This window comes from Odocoileus virginianus, chromosome 10 (genome assembly GCF_023699985.2).
Source record: "Odocoileus virginianus isolate 20LAN1187 ecotype Illinois chromosome 10, Ovbor_1.2, whole genome shotgun sequence".
NCBI classification, from domain to species: Eukaryota; Metazoa; Chordata; class Mammalia; order Artiodactyla; family Cervidae; genus Odocoileus; species Odocoileus virginianus.
The window spans coordinates 12,439,707-12,454,511 of NC_069683.1; the positions used below are offsets into that span (position 1 = coordinate 12,439,707).

Here is a 14,805-nt window from a genome sequence, read left to right on the forward strand (position 1 = left end):
TGGGAGTGGCGGTCGCTGTGTGTTACTGGCCACACGGTCACCGTGAGGCCCCAGACCATGACCTCGTTTGTCCTGCATTACCGGCTTTCAAGTGAGGCCTTTCCCCAGTGGGGAAACCGAGGCTCCAGGAGGCAAGATGACTTGCCCAGGGTCACACACTGCAGGCTCCCCAATCTGTCTGGCCCTGCAGCCCAGACTCTCCAACAGTCACAGCCACTTTCTTTATCTTATCTGCCTGACGAGGTTGTGAGTGAAGCAGCGTGATCTCAGAGGTACAGAGGGATCCTGGGCCCTGCTGCTGTCTCCTAGGACCCCGAGCTCTTGGCTGCCCGTTGTTCAGGAGACACTGCTGGGAGACCCTGGGGGCTGGGGGCTGAGTGAGAGCAGAGACCCCTGAGGAAAGGGGAGTGAGCCTGCCATCTCAGGATGGTTCCAGTAGAAACACCCCAACAGCGGGGGAAGCTGGAGGTGTCGCTCATAACAGGGCCCAAACTAGCCAACCTATCTCTGAAATTCCTTCTTCTTGTCTTAAAAATTCATACAGATTTGTATCCTGTTAAATAGGTGGGCTCCCTCACCCCACGCACACTTTAAAAAAAAATCAGTTTCTACTCTCAGTTTCTGCCTGCGTGGACACTCCAGGAAGACGTGATGTCTTCAGTGACTGCGTGTATCTGGTGCTTGCCCTTTGGACCCCAGGCCCTGGGCCCCTGGTCTGGTTTGAGAAAGTGCAGGGACAGAGTTGAGGTCACTGTCCTGCCCGTTCTCACAGTCCAGGGCTCTCCCCGCCTCCACTCTTTGCTCCGGCCTCTTGCTCTGGCTTTCCCGGCTCCTTTCACAGACGTTTGTCCAGCCCAGCCAGCCGTCCTGCTGGGACTTCTCAGATGCTTCACCCCCTCCCCACCCCTCTTCATGCCCTGAGGGTCCTTGTCCGGAGGGGCCCTGCCCGTCTGCAGCTGTCTATGCGGGGCAGTCTAAGCCTTTGCCTCCCCAGAGAAACAACAGCCTTGTTGAGTTTCCCCACGCCCATTTGGAGGAAACTGAGGCCCAGTGCTGAGAGAGGCTGGGCCTCCAGGGTTCCCAGGGGACCTCCGGGCAGGTGGGGTACCTCGCTAGGCCTGGGGGAGAAGGCACCCAGTCCGGGCCCCCCGCCAGGGATGCAGGAAGGAGGAGGGAAAGCCGTGGGGTGCCGGGGGCTGCCGCCTGGCAGGTCCCTGTGCCCGGGGTAGGGAAGTTTCTTATTTCTCCTGCTCCGACTTCCCCCTTTGATTTATTACAGCCATGAAATGCTCTGCTCTCTTCTCTTTTCCTTGCTGTCCGCGGGGCTGGAGCAGTGCAGGCCCTGCCGGGACTCCCACCTCCTTCCAAAGGGTGCGCCCCGGGGGGACCCGTAAAGGAGAGGTGAGTCGGGGCAGGTGGGGTGGGACGAGGAGGGGCCCCGACTCCCACCCGCCCTCCCTGCCCCCCCAAGGCGAGCCCCAGGGGGCAGGACCCCGGGGGCTGGCAGTCTCGGTCGGGAAGGGCTGGGGCCGGCCCGAGAGGGTGTGGCAGGTGTGGACTTGACGGCAGACAGCTCCCAGGGGCTGTGGGGGTGGCGGGCTCCGAGGCTGTGGCCCCGGGGAGGCTGGCGGATGGAGCCGTCAGGTCGAAGGCCGTCGAATAGTCCTCCCGTCCCAACCCTTAGGCCGGAGAGGCAGCTTCTCTGTGACCCCTGACCCCACATTCTGATTTCACGACGGCCCGAGGAGGCCTGGTTCAGACGCAGTGGGGGGATGGGGCTGAGCACCCAGAGGAAGGCGGGAGGCCTGAAGCCCAGGCCTCGGGCTCCTCCGGGCCGCCCCCCGCCCCCCACTGGACACCGGCCCGTGGTCGGGGCCCGGCAGGTGAGGGCTGAAGTCCGACGGCCCGGCCCCCGGGGCGGACCTGGCGGCCGGAGCGTCCCCCGCCGCGGTGTGGTGCCTGTGGTAACCGGGCTGTTGGCGTTTTGCAATGGGCCGGGGGCGGGGAGGCTGCGCACACACGCTTCCTGTGGTGACTGGGCGCTTCCTGTTTTCTCAGGCGCCGGACTTGCTGCTGCCGATGTGGAAACAGGGGCAGCTGCAGCCGGGGTGGCTCCAGGCAGGGCGGCCCACCGACCCTGCCCAGAGGGGGCCTGAGTGGGCCCGCACCGCAGGCCCCGACCCGGGCAGGAGATGGCCCGAGTTACCCCCCAACCCCAGGGCCCCCAGCCCTCCCATCCCCAGCACTAAGAGGAAGGGGCCAGGCAAGGCTGCCGCTCAAGGCCGAGCAGGTGGTCCAGAGGGTCTGAGGTCCAGGGTCGGGAGCTCTGGTCTCAGCTCTGCCCTTTGTCTACTGAGTGTCTCTGGCCCTCCCTGACCCACTCCCGGCCTTGGTTTTCCTCTTTCACGTGAGGTGATCATGGTACTCATAGTCTAAGATCCCTCGCCCGTTTCCGCCCCAATTCTGACAGTCCTTGATTTTTTCCATCCCAAGAGCTTCAGCTTAGAGGATAAGATCCGCCCTGGGACTGGGACCCTCCGAGGAAGGGCTTGGCATAGGCCTCGACAGAGAGGGGTTTGGACAGACGGAGCAGGGAAGAGCTCACCCGCTGGGTGAACCAGACTTCGAATTGAGGTGTGGAGGTCGGGAAGGCCAGGACCAGGTTAGGGAGACAGGGTGTGGATGGGACAGACAGAGAATGGTGGGTGACCAGGCTGACTCGGAAGGATTCCGAGCGGGAGAAAGATTTCCGGATCCCCTTTATGCCTACAAATTTTAGGAAAGGGTCCGGTCCACCCTCACATTATTTCTCAGGAGAAGGTTGAGTAGGGCTTGGGGCCGGGCCAGCCCTTCCCGGCTGTCCTGCAAGGAGGTGGGTGCCCGTGCGACATGACACCTGGGCCTTGGGAGGGCCCGGAGCCTTCTCCCGGTGTCGGGTGCCTGGAGGTTCCACCACCAGGACCAGGCCTCGGGAACTTGGCATTGCCTTTTCCCCGAATGTGTGTTGTTTTGTTTTCAAGCTGCTCTTGCAAGAAGGGGAGGGCAGATGACTTGTGCTTGTGGAGATTGCTGACAGCATCTGACGTCTGGAGGAAGAATTTCTTTGCAGGAAGGCTGAGGCCTGGGTGCCCCTGGGGGAACTGACCAGTCCACTGACTGAGTTCAGCCACCCCACTTGGCCCAGGAGGTTCTGATGTGCCCACTTCCTAAGTGGCTTCTCCTCAGTCTCAAGGCCTGTCCATCGTGGACAGCCAAGGACTGGTTCCAGCCAGAGAGGCCTCGAGGATCCCAAGACCCTGGTGCGCAGCCTGAGGGGCCGGGAGGCCGGCCTGGCCCCCGCCATCGCGTCCTCTGCCTTGGTGCCTGGGGTCAGCCCAAGTGCTGAGTTGGCGGCTCCGCAGCTGCTCTTCTGCCCACGGAGGCCCAGTTATAAATAAGCCCAGTGTGGCCAAGTCATCAAGTTCTATCCCAGCTGTATTACCTCAGTGACCACAGGTTGGGGCTGCCCAGAACCGGGCCCGCCAGAACCTGCCCATCAAGCCCAAAGGCCGGGCAGCCTCGATGCCCGCGGGGGTCCTCAAGCCCAGGCCAGCAGCGCGTGCAGCTAGCTGCTCAGACCTGGACCTCCCTGGACACGGGCCACAGAAGGGGCAGGGCCCATCCCGCCTGCACGGAGCCAGCAGCTATTTACAAACCGAAACCAGGAGAAGCGAAGTGACTGCGGCCAGAGTGACTCCAGGCCCCCCGGCCCCCACTCCTCCCCGCGGCCCCCTCCCCCGCTCCGCACGGCTTCCTCTTTCCTTCCCCACACAGCTCCCCAACCTCCCACTGCCCCGGCCAGCTCTCTCTGGACAACCTGGCAGGACCTCGCAGTGACCCCCCCACCTGCCCCATCCCCGGCCCTTCAGCCACTTGCTTGGAGAAGCAGGGGGTCCTCTTCAGCTCCTCACCGCCCCGCTCCAGGACCCCATGAGCTTGGGCTCCTTGGAGCAGCCCCCTCCCACTGGGGCCCGGCCCACTCTGGCCTGCCCAAAGCACATTCCCACAGTTCTCAGTTCCCCTTCGTGACTGGAAAAGCTCCAGCCCCGATGGCCGCCATGACGCTGCTCGGCCCTGCCCGAGGGTAGCCGCTCCAGGGGCCCCTTGACCTTTCCCGGGTTGGGGGGGTGGGGGCAAGGAATCTGGGGTGCTGCGGTGGGCCTGGGGGCACCCGGGGCCTTCCAGGGGGCTTGTTTCTGGGTGGGACGCCCCAGCCGCCTACTGTCTTTGAGCTGGGTTTCAGCCCCCTCATTCTGCTGGTGTGGGTCACAGGTCCTCTTGCGGGCCAGAGTTGAGCTGGGACCGATGGACGCTGGGCCTGAGACCACGGCTCACGCTGCTTAGGAACTGGCAGGCAGGACTGGCGCTGCAGCAGGGGATTGTTCTAGGAAGAGACAAAAGACAACACAAGGAACACTCGTTTCAGATCATGGACGAGCTCTCATGATGACGCAGAGGGGGGTCAGTTCTTTTTGTCCCCAGATATAGCCTGTCCCACCATCTCCATCAGAAATGACTCTGGGGCACAGAGGGCGAGGCGAATGTCCCAGGCTACACAGTGGGCAAGCGTCTGGACTGGGAGTCAGGGTTTCCTGACACCGAGTCCCCTCGTCTGTCCATCTGACTGGCCCTCGCTCCGTCTCATCCGTCTGTCTCCTTCCCCGGGGAGGACACAAGTTTCCCAGCCCCAGGGACAAGGCAGGAAGTCAGGCTGGCCCGAAGCTTGAGGGGGACGCAGGCCTCGGACGCTGGAGCTGCTGGACGGGGTCATCAGCGGCCCAGGTCCCCCTCCGCTGCCCCAGGGGAAGGCTCTGCCTGCCCCACTCCATACCTCCCACCAAGTCCCAGCTGAAGCGGAGCCCTGGCTCCCACCCCGCCTCAGCCCCAGCCAGCAGGCCGCGTTTCACCTAAACTCTCCGAACGTCAGAATCCTCTTCCGTGGATTGTCGGTCCTCAAACACAGAGCACCCACTCCTTGCCAGCTGCCTCAGATGCAAACTGTCTCTAGAGCTAGGACATGGCACCTGCCCCAGTCCTGTGCGCACGGCGGATGAGTGACAAGGTGCTGAGAACTCTGGGAGGGAAACTGAGGCTGGGGGACCCCAGGAGAAGGTGACGGGCGCTTCCTGGGGTGAGGAGCGGCCCCTCAGGTGGGGTAGGAAAGAGGTCCCCAACAAAAGCCTGGGGGGACAGGCTCCCCATGCTGAGTCCCACCCCTGGGCCTGAGCTCTAGTGGTTCCCACAGTTCAAGTCGAGTGCCCCTTCTTCCTCTGGGCCCAGTGAACTCCTGTTCATCTGTCAGGGCCCATGGACACACCATAGTATGACCAGGCCTGGCCTGGCGTCATGGCTCCTTGCCTCCTTCTTCCCACCAGGAGGCCGGGCCTCCTTGGTCACGACGCCCTTGCCGGCCCCACCCAGCAGGCATCTGCTCCCGGGCTGGAGCCCCCGCCGTCCTCTGCTCCAAAAAGCACCGTTTCCCTTTTCTGGGTGACCACACGCCATGCACAGGGAATTTCCACCTCAGCCTGCGGAGTCTCTGATTCACCCAGGCCCCTTATGCATTTAACTCCTTCCCGGTACAGGCCTTCCTACTCCTTGCCCCTCGCGCTTGCCCGGGACCCCAGACTGCTTCGAGGTAGCCTGGGATCCCACAGCCTGGAAATCAAGTCAGCACCTCAGTCACCGGCCCCCTCAGCACCCTCCCACTCACGCACCAGGCACACAGACCCCTGTCCTGCTGGCTCCCGGCACGCACGCTGGGGCAGCTTTGGGCTGAGAGCACAGACTCTGGAGTAAGATAAGCCTGGTCCGACCCTGATTCTGGCTCTTTCTGCTTTCTGGCCTGGAGCGGTATAAGCGTCGGCTCTGAGGCCCATTTCCATCTGTTAAAATCGATCCCTGTGCCGTCGCTTTGTTGTAAATGTCTAGCACGCTGGCCCACGACCGGTACTTGATATCGATTACCTTCTTCCTACCATAGCGTCCCTACTCCAGACCTGGGGCCCCTAGGTCTTCTCCCAAGAGCTGGCTGCTCAGGCAGGGAGGAGGGCAGAAGTGCAGGCAGGGCAAAGGAGGGCGAGAGGCTGCTCTCTCAAGGCTCTCCTCCGCCAGCTTCTCGGCTCCTCACGTTGCTCAGCTTTTCCAAGGAGGCTTTGGAAAGGCCAGGGGGTTGGCGCTTCCAAGGAACTGAGGACCGTAGAGATCCTGAGCCCTCGGAGATAGGGCCGAGCCTTCCTCCTCCAGAGGGATGCTGGGTGCGTGCATCACATAGAAACATCTCCAGTGCAACCTCTAATTCTCACAGTCCCCTGGGGGGTATCCTGCTGTTGGCCCTGTTTTACAGATGACGATACCGAGGCTCTGAGAAGTGACTTGCCCTCAGCCACGTGGCGAACACAGGGCAGGGATAGGATTCAGAATCAAGGTCTCTAGAGCCATACTCCTAACCTCCACGAGGTTAGGAGGATCACTCAGCATTTGTGGAGGCCAGTGAGGGAAACGCGCGCTGATTTGAAAACCTACTGTATATGAGGGGAGGGCTCACACAGAGTGTCTCTTTCTGTCCTCTGGACCGTGCTGCGGCTGGGTCTTGGCCCCTCTATAGAATCGAGGCCTCTGAGCTTCGGGGAGGGAAGGGGCTACACTGCCAGTGGTAAGGAAGAATCCAGGGGTACCTGGATAGGAGAGGATGGTGCCGGGGGCTCCACAGAAGAGGGGGGCCTGGCGGCGGCGGGGGGGGGGGAAGTGGCTCCTGGTCTCAGTGAGCCAGCAGGGCGGGTGCTGCCCGTGGTGAGCAGGAGGAAGTCGCTGTGGGTGGCGGTGGGTTTGAGGTGCCGGAGGCTGAGTGATGTGGCCAGGAGGTGAGCTCCCCGTCTGAATGGCCTGGCCAACAGGAGACAAGGGTGTGCAGCAGGGTGGGGGGGGGAGCTGAGATTCAGGGCATGGCAGAGATCGGGCCACTCTGGAGATCTCTGCTGCTTGGCCCCTGGGGCCGGGGAGCTGGTGGGAGTGTTGGGGGGGGAGCAGGGAGGTGGGCAGGAGCTGGCGCAGAGTTCAAGGAGGGATTCAGTAGGGCGGAGGAAAGATGGAGGTGATCTGGGAAGGGAGCGTCTGGGGAGACAGCCTGGAGGAGGCGAGCCCTCAAAAGATGGAGGAGGAAAAAAAAAAAAAGATGGAGGAGGCCTTTGAGTGTGAAAGGGGGTGGGAAAGGCCGTGGGAGATTGAGAAAGAGGTTCTGGGAATGTTGAGTAGCGTCTTTGGGCTGGAGGTGGGGGCAGGGCTGGCCCACTCAGGGTGGGGGAGGGTGGGAGAGGCTGGCCAGGGTGCTGGGGAGTGGGGGGTGGGCTACAGCACAGGACTCGGAGCTTTGGACTTCAGCCTGTGAGCAAGCCAGAGGCAAGGAGCACTTTTAGGTAGGAAAGCACCCATCCACAGAAGCACACGCCCCAGGGCCACCCCCACACCCCCCTGGGCCAGCTGTGTGTCCTTGGGCAGCCCCCTCGCCAGCTGAACCCCGTGACCCTTGTCTGTAAAACGGTACTGGTAGTAAATTCACAGGGTCATGGGAGGTGGGGTGAGTTAATGCCGGGCGACGAGGGCCTCAGCCGGTGGGGCTGGTCGCCTTGGTCCCAGCCCCTGGCACTTTATGGGCACCTGCCCTGGGTACCACCCGGGTCTCCAGCTGACCTGGTTTAAGCCTCGCCTGTCTCTCGAGTGGCTGAGGCATGGACCCCCCTTCTGAGCCCCAGTTTCCTCGACTGTCCCAGGGGGAATGATAAGAGCCCCAACTTCAGATCTGAATGAGAAAGTGAACTCTGCAGTGGAGCTCCCGTTCTCCCGGAGTCAGGACCAGATTCCACACGATGCACAACATCCCTCAGCATCCCCCACCCCGCACCCAGGCTTCTCACCTCCTCCCCCTTCCACCCCGGCTCCGCTCACACTGGCCCCTTGCTGGTCCCCCCGCCTGGAGCTCTTCTCCCAGGTGTCTGCTTGGCTGGCTCGCCCACTTGTCCCCAGGATTGGTTCAGTGTCCCCATTGTCCATGTCTCCCCGAGGCCTGCCCTGCTCCCCTTCACGCTGTAGAGGCGCCCCCCCGCCCCGCCGCCACCCCGAGCTGGGCAATCCCCTTTCCTGTGGCGCTTGCCTCCTTCTCGCCGACTCCGTGTGTCCCCTGCCACCCCCCCACCCCCGCCTGCTCCAGAATCAGCCCCTGGAGGACAGGGGCCTTTGCCTGTTTGGTCGCCTGACCCCTGGAGGCCCTGAGCAAATATTTGTCAGATGTCCTCGCGGGCTCCAGAGGCAGCCCCGCACTCAGACCGGCGCTCAGAGCTTGGAGGGGCCCAAGGAGCCCCTCCCAGTGTCTCAACCATGAGAGGAAGTTGCAAGATGGCCATTTCTGTACACGGCTCAGCTCTTTCTGGTCTTCTTTCCCAGCTCGCTCTCTGAGGTCTGAGTTCTCCCACACACCCCGTCACATCCCGCCGGGCCCAGCCACTTGCAAGAGTGGAGGGCGTCTGGAGCTCTTTGGGGCTGAGGGTGAGGGGTCTGTGAGAGAAGGGGTCACGACGTTCCCCCATGTGCACTCAGCTTCGAGGACATGGGCCCCATGTTTCCTGTTGCCTGCCTGCCTTGTGATTGCAATAGCACCCGGCCTACCCCAGCAGTCGCCCAGCCCAGGGCAGGCAAAGGCCGCCCAGTGCTCCACCAGCCAGGCTGCCTGACCGCGTGTCCCTCTCTGCAGGGCCCAGCCCTGCATGGCCGCCCGCTTGTCCCGTGGGAGTGGGAACAGCACTGTCATGGGCTGCTGGTAGGAGGATAAGTGGGGGAAACCTTTACTCAAGGCAATGTGACAATATCGCTATTGTTTAATCACTCAGTCGTGTCCGGCTCTTTGGAGACCCCCATGGCCTGTAGCCCGCCAGGCTCCTCTGTCCATGGGATTTCCCAGGTGAGAATACTGGAGTGGGTTGCCATGCCCTCTTGCAGGGGATCTTCCCAACTCAGGGATCGAACCTGTGTCTCCTGCATTGGCAGGCAGATTCTTTACCACTGAGCCACCTAGGAAGCCCATGTTTATCTACCTATTTACTTGAGAGTTAAAAATGCATGCAGTACACTTAAAACTAATACAATGTTATATATATCCCTTATATTTCAACTGAAAAAAATGTCCCCTTTGACTTCAAAAGAGGTAAGTCAAAAATTTCTGTGTGTACTTCAATAAAAAAAATAAAAATTAAAAATTAAAGAACTATCTGGGCACCTACACTGATAGCATCTAAATAATTCTCTGATCTCTTTTCCAATGAGTTAAGATAGAAAGCTGTGCCATTTTCAATATTACTTATAATTGAAGGAGTTTTTGTTTCTATTTTAGGTAATTCCTGATACTATTTATTAGTGTCTGCAGGGAGGTACACAAAGATTTTTGACTCAGCCTGCATTTGGTTGTGGTGATTTTCTTTTCACTGTCAAATCTCTTAATCACGATTAGACTTGGAAAATTAAATATATAGAGAAAGAATTTATAGCATTTTAGTGTCTCTCCCTTTGAACATTTACTTCTGCAGAAGTAGGCCTTTCTCCCACATAGTTTTCATGTAAGGCAGAAAAATAAGTTTCGATCTTTACAGTTGAAGGATGTTTTTTAGAAACAAGCTGACGTGAAGGCATGAGGACTACCACCTGGAGCCAGCACTGCAATCCCTCCAGTCCTGGAAACGACCTTTCACCCACATCTTTACCCAACTATTCCAGTAGACACTCCCCTCTAGCTTTCCTGCAAAAAAAAAAAAAAAAAAAAAGCACTCCTCTTTGACCCAGTATTTCAACTTTGGGGCATTTATCCTAGACGTACACTTGCATGTGTGTAAATTAGCAAATTTTGCCTATTGCAGTATTATTTGTAATAGCAGAAGTCTGGAAACAACCTGAACATCCATCCGTAAGAGACTGGTTAAATAACTTTTCAACAATGAATGCTATACGGCAATGAAAGTGGACCACAGCTACATGCAACAAGAATGTTTACACTATGATTCTCTTCATATAAAGGTTAAAATCTGTTAAGGTAAAAGCTAAACTATATTGTTAGAGATGTTTACTCAAGTGGGAAATCTGTAAGGAAAACAGGGAAATAATTACTGGCAAAGTTAGGATAGTCTTCCTTCTAGAGAGAGGCAGGACATTTGGGGAAGCTTCTGAAGCGCTGGCAGTGTTCTATTTCTTGACCTAGGTGGTGGTTATGTATGTGTACACTTTATAATTATCTTTTAAATTGTACACAAATGTTTCCTGCAGTTTTTTGAATGAATGAGGTCTCTCATGATGTGACACTACCACAGTTTACCCAAACCGTAGAATACTATATAGTCATTAAAAAGAGCAAGACGGCTCTATATGCATGGGCATGGAATGGATTTAGTGAGGAAAAAACAACCAAAGTGAAGCATGATGTGTTATGGGCGCTGTTTGCTGTGTGAAATTTAAAAAAGAATATATCTGCCTCTATGCTTCTGTCTGCTAGACTTCCTCTAGAAAAAATATCCAAGAATCAGCTAACAGGGAACGGGACCATTTCCCTTTTTGTTACCTTTTGAATTTCATACCATGTGTTTCTATTACCTATTGAAAAATTAACATAGTTTAAAAAACCGTTTCAGGGATTTCCCTGGTGGTCCAGTGGTTAAGAGTCTACCTTCCAATGCAGGGGACACAAGTTCGATCCCCGGTTGAGGAGCTAAGATCCTGCATGATGCCGTGGGGCAGCTGAGCCCGCACAGCGCAACTAGAGTCCACATGCCTCAACAGAGACCCAGCACGGCCAAAGATAAATAACGAATAAAAAGATAAAAATAAAAAACAGCTTTGCCTCTCATTCCCTGAAGCACCTAAGTGTTTTTCTTTAAATCTCAAACCAATTTCTTGCCCACAAAAACTCGAGCCACGGGGTCTACAAGACGCTCCTGGTGACTTCCAGCAAAACTGCGGACCCTGACCCTCTGTGCTCGGGCCTGCAGCCTCCCAGGACCCACCGTGCTCTCCGCTCTCGCCCTCCTGTGTCCTGCCCTCCCACCGCCCCACCCCGCTCTTTCTCGACTCACTTCTCTCTGCCCCCTTCTTTGGCTCTTTCTCCTGTTTTTCTGCCTTCCTCTTCTTCCCCAGTCCTGACCGCCTTGGCCCCTCTGTGTCCCCCCGGCCCCCTGTCTGCTCCGCACTGGCTCCTCGTCCTTCTGCCTCCTTTCACTGCCCTGGGATCCCACCCTTCTGAGAGCCCCAGAAAGCAGGTCCAGGCTCCCCACTCACAAGCTGTGTGACCCTGGGCGAGTCATCAACCTCTTGGGCCTCAGGGCAACATGATTGTCCCGGTTCCATGAGATCACAAGAGTGGAGGCACTCAGCCCAGTGCTGGACACTCAGAAAATACCTGTCCCCCCACCCCCCACCCCTTTGAAGGAGTTGCTAGCTCCTGGGGTTGTGGATATGATCAGACCCCTCCTGCTGTGCTTGAAATTGTTTAGAATCTGGGTCCTGCTATTCCTAAGGCTTAGGACCTCAGCAGGTCCCTTGGAATCCGAGCCTTGGGAAGAGGTTTCTGGTGTGCTTAGGGAGGATGGGCAGTGGGAGGAAGGATGGGGAGGACTTGCTGGTGTGGGAATGGATACAGGGTGCTCGAGCTGTGCAGAAAGTGGGAGCCAGTTCTGCCTGTTTCCCGAGATTTGGGGCCCTGGGGATTTTCTCTCCCTGGGCTTGGCCAGACTTGGGACAGTGGAGTCTCTCTCTTCTCTCGTGGCCCCTTGAGACTTAGGGCTCAGGAACACAGAGCCGGCCTGGTCCGCTGCCTGCACTCACGGGGGAGAGCAATACACTGCCTCCTCGAGTGTGTGCGCGCTCAGTGGCTTAGTCGTGTCCGACCCTTTGTGACCCCACGACCCCTGTAGCCCGCCGGGCTATCTATCCATGGGATTTCCCAGGCAAGGAACAAGTTGCCATCTCCTCCTCCAGGGGATCCTCCAGACCCAGGGACTGAACCTGCCGATCTCCTGCGTTGGCAGGTGGATTTGTTACCCCCGCAATGCGGCCTGGGAAGCCCGGACTCCCTGCCTGGGCCCAGCAGGGGCCCCTCGGCAGCTCCTGGAGGCAGCCCATGCCCCAGGCTTGGTACTCAAGGCTCTCCGCCGCCGGGTCTGGCCTTGTTTCCAGCCTGTTCCCGTCTTCTCTGCCACCTGCTGGCCTTGCTCTGGCCCCGGCGTGCTCCCCTGCGTGTGGCCCTGACCCGACTGACTATGCGCCTCTGCCCCTGGCACCTCTTGTGCCCCTGCCTCCCCAGAGGAGCGTGCATCTGCTCGCATGTCTGTTCTCTCTGTGGGCCTGCGAGCTTCTGGTGGCCCAGGGCACGCCTCCTTCATGTTCACGTCCCCTTGCCAGGCCCAGCAGATGGGAGACCTTCAGTAAAGCATTAGTGATTAAACAAATGAAAGAGAGATAAATAAGCATATAAGCAAAGAATGAATGAGTGAACACAGCAAGCAGGAGGTGGCCCTTGTGCAGTAGAGACCACCCTCAGCCGTGCAGTCAGTGGGGATGAGGCCTTCTTGATGAGAAAGTGGGGTCAGGGATGGCACAGATGCCAAGTCAGCCCGCCTCTCCCCTCTTCTTGGGGAGGGGCCTTGGTCAGGTTCCTAGGGAGTCCTGAGGACCAGTGCCCTAGACTTCTTGGAGAGTCCCAAAGGTGGAGGCAAAAAATCAGTGAAGGTGTAGGTGAAATAGGTCTAATGGTGAATCCAAACCTGCGATCCCTGGTCTTCGCTGCAAGCGAAGAAACACTCGGGTGTCTGGGATTCCACTGACAGGAAGGAGGCAGTGTTAGTGTGATTAGGACTTAGAGCAAAGGGTAAGACTTCACAGGAGAGGAGAGTGCGCTCTCAACGAGTATGGAGAACTGAGCTTACTAGAGACCAAGGATTTAAAAGTTGCCTCTATTCATCCTTCTGCCCTTCAGACTAGATCAGGAACTCCCTGAAGACAGGAGCCTTGTTCAGTACCTTTCTCTTTTCCCAGCACTGAGCATAAACCCTGTGTGTGTTAGTCACTCGGTTGTGTCTGACTCTTTGTGAACCCATGGACTGTAGCCTGCCAGGCTCCTCTGTCCATGGGATTTTCCAAGCAAGAATACTGGAGTGGGTTGCCATTTCCTTCTCCAGGGGATCTTCCCAACCCAGGGACTGAACCCAGGTTTCCCACATTGCAGGCAGACTCTTTACTATCTGAGCCATATCGTATGGGCATGAAGCCTAGAACTCAACTGATATTGGTAGAATGCATCAGTGGATGGATGGCTAGATGAATGAATGGACCAGTGAACGAACAGATTGATAGCTGGACATACGATGGATAAATAGATGGAAATGTGGATGAGTAACAAACGGATGGGCTGATAAATGAACATATAGACGGCTCACTGGATGAGAAGATAAACAAATGGGTAGATGGATAATAGACTAACAGATAAATGGATGAATGAAGGGCTGGATTAAACTGAAAGACAAATGAATGTACGGCTGGCTTGATGGGTGAATAGATGGATTGACAAAACATAAGTAAATGGATGGGAAAATAGGTGAATGGATAGACAGACAAGAAAAGTTTTTAAACTAGGAAGACTCAATTGACAGTCAGGCATTGGTAAGGGGTAGGGAAACTGAGATATGGAAGACATGGTGATCCTTGGGAAGATGGGAGGGGAGGGTGTAGGAACACTTCTGGTGGAAGGAAGGAGAAACCAGCATGATGCTGAGGACCAGGCCCCAAGGCCCAGCCCCAGGCTGGGTAGGACTGCGGTTGGGGGCCTACGGGCCCAGGAAGAGCCAGGCCTGGCAATCAGCAGGACGAGCGCCTTCGCCCAGCCAGGCTGACCCCAGAACGTGGAGGCCCCAAGGGGACACCCTTACCAGCTCCGATCCCCCAAGGAAGTGACTGTTGGCCACGTGGGGGGTCTCAAAAGTAGTAGGCATCTGCCGGATTCGGGGTGAGAGAGCCTCCACAGGCCCCAGGGGGCAGCAAGGCCCTCCTCGTGGTGAAGCCAGCCTTCCCCACTCCCATTCTCCCGCCCTACCCCAGCCCTCAAGGCCGCCCCTCACAGTCCCGACTTCCTCTGGGCAGGGGCCTGGCCCCCTCGGCCTTCCAGGCCAGCCCCTGGAGCACCACCTGCCCCAGCCGGCCAGAGACTTCCTGTAGCGCAAGAGATTTATGCAAACGGGCTGGGGTGGTGATGTCACCCCAAGGGGACTATCTCCCAGCGGCAGGCCTTCGATAAAATCAGGAACTTGCGCTGGCCCTGCAATGTCAAGGGAGGGGGCTCACCCAGGGCTCCTCTAGCTCAAGGGGCAGGCCCGAGCCCTGCGCCCGCCCCGAAGCGGTCCAGCCCACCCCCCCACACACCCCCGACGGGGCGCCCCATCCCCAGGGGCTCCGCACTGGCCCCCACCGAGGCAGGGGACCTGACCGGCTCGGAGCTCGGCTGGATGTTACAGGCGTGCAAAATGGAAGGGTTTCCCCTCGTCCCCCCTGTGAGTATCGGGACTACTCCACCAGCCCAGCCCACGGCCCTCGGACGCCCGCCACCTGCCCGCCAGCCCGCCGCCTGCCTTCCCCTATCAGTGGGAAGCTGGTGTTTCCTCCCTGGAGCCCCGGGGCCTGAGACCCGAGCAAGGGGGCCATCGGCCTCCTCGGAGCAAGCACGCCCCGGCGGGCTGAGGGCCG

General features: G+C 58.2%; 1 protein-coding gene and 1 long non-coding RNA gene across 5 annotated transcripts in view; both read left to right on the plus strand.

The window, feature by feature from the left end:
- Positions 1-1,260: 1,260 nt before the first annotated feature.
- Positions 1,261-14,805, plus strand: part of SPI1 (Spi-1 proto-oncogene) — a 30,549-nt gene continuing 17,004 nt past the window's right edge. For 2 of the 4 annotated variants that reach the window (XM_070473032.1, XM_070473033.1), the window contains exon 1: positions 1,261-1,401. In XM_070473032.1, coding sequence (XP_070329133.1) covers positions 1,282-1,401 — 120 coding nt within the window. In that variant the 5' untranslated portion in view covers positions 1,261-1,281. Of the gene's footprint in view, positions 1,402-14,332; positions 14,613-14,805 lie in introns of those variants that run through there. The other 2 variants (XM_020870997.2, XM_020871006.2) reach the window with 2 other exon arrangements.
- On the plus strand, positions 4,221-10,921 carry LOC139037074 (uncharacterized). The gene is made up of 4 exons (XR_011489867.1): positions 4,221-6,902; positions 8,922-8,992; positions 9,942-10,114; positions 10,707-10,921. It is a non-coding gene; the product is annotated as an uncharacterized lncRNA (long non-coding RNA).